The sequence below is a fragment of the Sinocyclocheilus anshuiensis genome, unplaced genomic scaffold (genome assembly GCF_001515605.1).
Source record: "Sinocyclocheilus anshuiensis isolate Anshui unplaced genomic scaffold, SAMN03320099.WGS_v1.1 scaffold136, whole genome shotgun sequence".
NCBI lineage: Eukaryota > Metazoa > Chordata > Actinopteri > Cypriniformes > Cyprinidae > Sinocyclocheilus > Sinocyclocheilus anshuiensis.
The window spans coordinates 1,262,952-1,268,447 of NW_015554074.1; the positions used below are offsets into that span (position 1 = coordinate 1,262,952).

The following is a 5,496-nucleotide window of genomic DNA, read 5'->3' on the forward strand; positions in this document are numbered from 1 at the left end:
TGGCCTTGGCACACTAAGTGTAGATTTTAGCAAGGATGGCGGTCTGGCGAGTGGCTTTGGCTGGGTTAGGACAGCGATAGAACCGGTAAGGACGATTTTACATCACTGCAGATGAAGGACAGTGCAACGTAAGTTTATATAGCTTTAAAAACAAGATTTAGATGGATATGCATTCTCTTCTGGGGAAAGTCTTACTTTTGGATATTTTAGCAAATTGTAAATTAATGTTCTCGTCTCGAAACGTGATATACTGAGGCAATGATGTCACCTGACTAACTGGTTATTAGCAGAATAGAAGTTCGGTGCTTAAGTACGAACAGCGCCATAAAGCCTGTTAACAGAAAGCTGTGATCAGTTTTGCTGAGCTTGATCGCATGATGTGCTGTCTGTAACTGTAAATTGGATAAGAGACAAATAACGCGATTTCTTCCCCCCAACGACGTGTCCGGAGGTGTAGGCTATTTCAGTCGGTCCAGTGTCGGTAAAGTCGCATTTTATCGGAAGACTTACAAATAATTATCTAAACACTTTAACACGCGTTCGTGTTTACAGCATTGGCTGGAACAATTCTTGATGGAAGTCAGCCAGTTTGGACTGCTAAGCTTTTTTTTTTCTTTTTTTTTCTTTTTCTTTCTTTCTTTATTTTTTTACATTTGCAGCTTTAAAAGACAATCTGCAAGGGCAAACCAGCTCACTGCTCCGTAAATTTGTATTTTTATTTAAATATTTAAATAAAGTTTATAAGTTTGAATTCAGTAGGCTATTTAATTAAATGAATTAAATATCTATAGGCCTATTAAAATGTGTGATCCAGTGTCTCTTCGTATGTATAATGCTGATTAAACGTATTGTCTCAGTTTTTGTTCCCTGTAAAAATAAATAAAAACTTAGGTCGTGTGACTTATAGGAAAATAACTTTTAGTTGGAGTTTTGATCAACAGCTTGTCACTATCGTTTGTTTAACAGGATATCATTTTCAAGCGTCTATAAGCCAACGTCTTACCACAGCCCTGGTCAAGTCAAGAAAAGCCACACAAAGAATTTAAACATTCAAATTAGGTTAAACAAGGCTACAGCAACAAACAAGTTTAGCACGCTTTAATTTTGTAGTGAAACACTTTCCTGTTAATGAACAGTTACACACATTGAAAGCACATATAGTCAAAAGAAGACCTGAACTACTAGCCTAATATTAAATGTATTGTTTTATTAAATTGGATAATTTTAATAATCAATTCCTATCTCGCTTATTAATATGTTGGGATCATGAATTACATAGAGCAGGTTATATTCTCGTCCCCTTGTTCCATCCCCCATCCCCTAAATAATGTTTCGCGAACTTGACGATCGCAAACACCTGTGACAACTGTTAAATGGTCGCTTCATTTTTACTTTTAGGTTTGTTTCGTTCTTTTTCAAATAAGACGGACATCTCTGTAATTTTGACTAGTCGTATGTGTTTTGGATAACTGCTGTAACCCCAGCTCTCGCACGTGCGCTAACAGTGCCCTATTGGCCCCAGCGCGCGCAAAACAAAGACTCCGTGAAGAGCGCGACACTGGAGCAAAATGAGAACTGACAAGCTACGTTGTTCCAGGAGGGTCACAATGTGGTTTAGCGCTCTAATCCGAAGGACAATTAAATGTATTAAATAACATAAAATTATTGTTATTAAATCTGCCTAATCTTCACCATAAAACTAACAAAACTTTTTGAATTATCATGACAACATTTTGAATTAAATTCAAATGTACATTTTAAGGTTAGACTGTATGACACATTTTTATGGTTTCAATTAAAAAGTTAAATAAATATACTACCTAGGCTACTAATATAAGTAGTATTATATAATTATTGGTCATATTAGTGCTGGTGAAGTTTGCTTTGGTGTGGGCATTTTTGAAACAAAACACATAAGCTAAATAAAAAAATACTTCGTTAAACCTTTCATATTTATTAATGCGACATGTTAAGTACTTTTAATAAAATGATTGCATTTCATAAAATATTAATAGTGTTTTTAAATTAAAATACATAACACAGAAAATAATTATTTTATCAACCTAAACTGAGAGGCTAGACACCATGACTGAGTAAATGAAAAACCATAGGCTATCTAGACTCTTGTTACGTGGGCAATTGAAAAGCCCTTACCTTTTGTCAAAACATGTTTTTGATTATTTGATATAGTAGCCTATCTTTCTTGTCACATATTCAAAAATATGACAACGTTCCTACAGAATATATATTCAAGTTATTTCTTATGCAACTTGGAATCAAACTTGATGGCAAAATAATAGTTTTGTCTCGTGTTTCACGAACAATTTTTTTGGGTCGGTCATGCGATTGTATCACATGTTAGGCTATACAATTATCCTTGCTTTAGTTAAATAAAGATTACAGTCTGGTTTTCTTACAGACATCACCTTCATTTTTTTGCCTTTCAATTTCTATGTTGCCTTTGTCTATGTTGCTATTTCGAGATAACTTTAGAGTTTCATAGTTTCCCATATATGTCAATTTACAGTCATCTTATTTACGCGCTTCAAAATGTATAGCAGTGCACCACCAGACGGCAGTGTCCTCGATTTAGGAACCTCTATTTAAAATCATGTTGTTTACCTCTTAAAATATTGTGGTTTTCATATTGTTTCACTTAAAGAATAACTAGCCTAATTATAAAGTTCTTAGTGGAAATTGTGTGTGTTGATTATGTTTGACAAAAAAAGATGCAAAAAATCGAATGCGAAGTGAAATTACGGTCGTTTTATCCTAATGACGTTTTTGACATCCTATTTTAGAACGTGCATTTGTGAAAAATTAATTTCGACTGATTTTTTCCTTTAACAGTTTTATACTCACAGACATTCAGCATTCAGTGGACTGTATCAACATAGCTGACATGTAGTTGGCTACCCTTTACACACAAAGATTTGGCAAGACGTCACGAGGGGAGCATTGGAGCTATTACAGTTATTATAGAGAATTAGATCGTATCTTGTAATGTCATCTAAATGGATAAAATCTACCATTTGTCCTCTTGTTCATTTATTGCAACCATTGAAGAGGCTCAAACTGCTACCTCAGTATTTACTCTACTTTAGAGAGGGCGGTGTTGACCCTCCGTGCACCCCGCCTACTAGTTCTTTCCTCTTTGTCGACGTCACTCGACCGAACTCCATGCAAATCGCTCCTCACTGGAACGCCATTGGCCACTCGCTCATTTTAATCGCTGTCAAAACGCATCATATGGCCGCCGCTTTAACTAACTCTTCAACTCCACTAGGAAAAGTAACTCAAATGCACGTTCAATTAATGTGGATGTGAAACGGCTGTCGGACACGACACTAAACAGGCTACAGGAGCAAAACGAGACCCCGAGACTAACGGCGAACGGTTGGGAATAAGCTAAATTCCACATTTCACCGGAGCTCCACGGGCTTGTGAGGCACCTGCTTCAAGCGCGGACTACAGAGCGCCGAAAGTTCATGCTTTTTCTCTGCTAGCTGAGAACTTCTAAGCCACTTGAATGTATAGCATGATGATGGAAACGGACCTTCATTCCCCGGGACCCCAAACCAACACGAATCCGGGGCAAACGGGTCCAAACTCGGGGAGCAAAGCCAACCAAGACCGCGTAAAGAGACCCATGAACGCTTTTATGGTCTGGTCCCGGGGCCAGCGGCGAAAAATGGCTCAGGAGAACCCCAAAATGCACAACTCTGAAATTAGCAAAAGACTCGGTGCTGAGTGGAAGGTGATGTCAGAGGCTGAAAAGCGGCCCTTTATTGATGAGGCGAAGCGGTTGCGCGCCATGCACATGAAGGAGCATCCGGATTACAAATACAGACCGAGGCGCAAAACCAAGACCCTGCTTAAAAAGGACAAGTACTCGTTGGCTGGCGGCTTGCTCGGCGGCGCGGGTGGCGGGGTCGGGATGAGTCCTGCAGGGATCGGACAGAGGTTAGAGAGTCCTGGGGGTCACGGAGGCTCGGCCGGCGCTGGCTACGCGCACATGAACGGCTGGGCGAACGGCACTTACTCGGGCCAGGTGGCCGCCGCGGCAGCAGCGGCTGCGATGATGCAGGAGGCGCAGCTTGCCTACAGCCAGCACCCAGGCAGTGGGTCTCACCATCACCACGCTCATCACCATCACCCGCACAACCCTCAGCCCATGCACCGCTACGATATGACTGCTCTCCAGTACAGCCCCATCTCGAACTCCCAGAGCTACATGAGCGCTTCTCCATCCGGCTACGGTGGGATATCATACACGCAGCATCAAAACTCCAGCGTCGCTTCTTCTGCCGCCATCGGTACGCTGAGCTCACTCGTCAAGTCTGAACCCAATATAAGCCCTCCGGTCACCACACACTCCCGAGGCCCCTGCCCCGGAGACTTGAGAGAGATGATTAGCATGTATCTACCGACCGGCGAGTCCGGGGATCCGTCTGTGCAGAGCAGACTGCATGCCTTACCGCAGCACTATCAGAGCACCGCTGCCGGAGTAAACGGAACTGTCCCGTTGACGCATATTTGAAAGAGCTGATGGAAAGTGATGGGTAACGCGCATTCAGAAACACTCCACCAAAAATATTTACCTCTTTTTTTTTTAGATTGTCATTTAACTACTTTTGTACAGAATGTTTTATGATGTTCTTGTAAATTAAAGGTAAATATTGTTTCGATTGCAGTTCGGAGAGAACCCGAGATCTTATCAAATGTATCACTTTCAGTGAAACATTGTTTGAATATGACGTCTTTAAAAAAAATTCTGACAGCGTTTCTGGCCACGCCAAGAAATATGCGACATACTGTTATTCTTTAAATATTTAAGTTTCTGTGCAAATTGACTTTTGGGTTGATAATAACAAAAGTCTAGCGTGAATAACTCAATGAAATGTTTTTGAGAGCTCATAAAGAGTTTCCTGCTTATTACATTTACCAATACGTTTGTACACGTGAATTAATGTACCAGATTTATGTTGTAATATTTCTTGTAAATTGTGAATAAGTTTTAATATTTCAAAAGACTGGCACGTCACTGCTGCTGTACATAATTTATGACATGCATTCCTGCCAGTTCAAATCTTAACCTTGCGTTGATTCATGGTCTAAATAAAACTGGAGAAAAACTTGCTCAGCTCTAAATTGGTGTTAGTTTTGTTACCTAATTCATCAGACTTTGCCATTTAATATGTGTTTGATTTACCACACTATCTGGTGGACACTTTCTCTTCGTTGATTGAAGACAAAGTATCAGTCGGAAGATATTACTAATGCTTTATTTTGCTTATTATTTTTTTTGTGTGTATTTTACAAGCTTCAACGTGCTGCTAATGAGATCTTTGAAAGCATCAAAACAGGGAAAACGTATTTCTAAATAGGTCACACTTGATCTTACGCGTCAGGAACGTGAATAATTTCTTACAATTAATATGTATTAGATAGGGGGGGAAATTATACAGGCATGTAGACCTTTAATGCTGTTTTTTT

The 5,496-nt window shown here is 39.8% G+C and overlaps 1 protein-coding gene across 1 annotated transcript; it reads left to right on the forward strand.

Moving 5' to 3' along the window:
- The first annotated feature begins 3,265 nt into the window (after positions 1-3,265).
- Positions 3,266-5,118, forward strand: LOC107668909 (transcription factor Sox-1a). The gene has a single exon (XM_016460966.1). The coding sequence runs from the start codon at positions 3,530-3,532 to the stop codon at positions 4,538-4,540; it is 1,011 nt and encodes a 336-aa protein (XP_016316452.1). The 5' UTR covers positions 3,266-3,529; the 3' UTR covers positions 4,541-5,118.
- Positions 5,119-5,496: the final 378 nt, after the last annotated feature.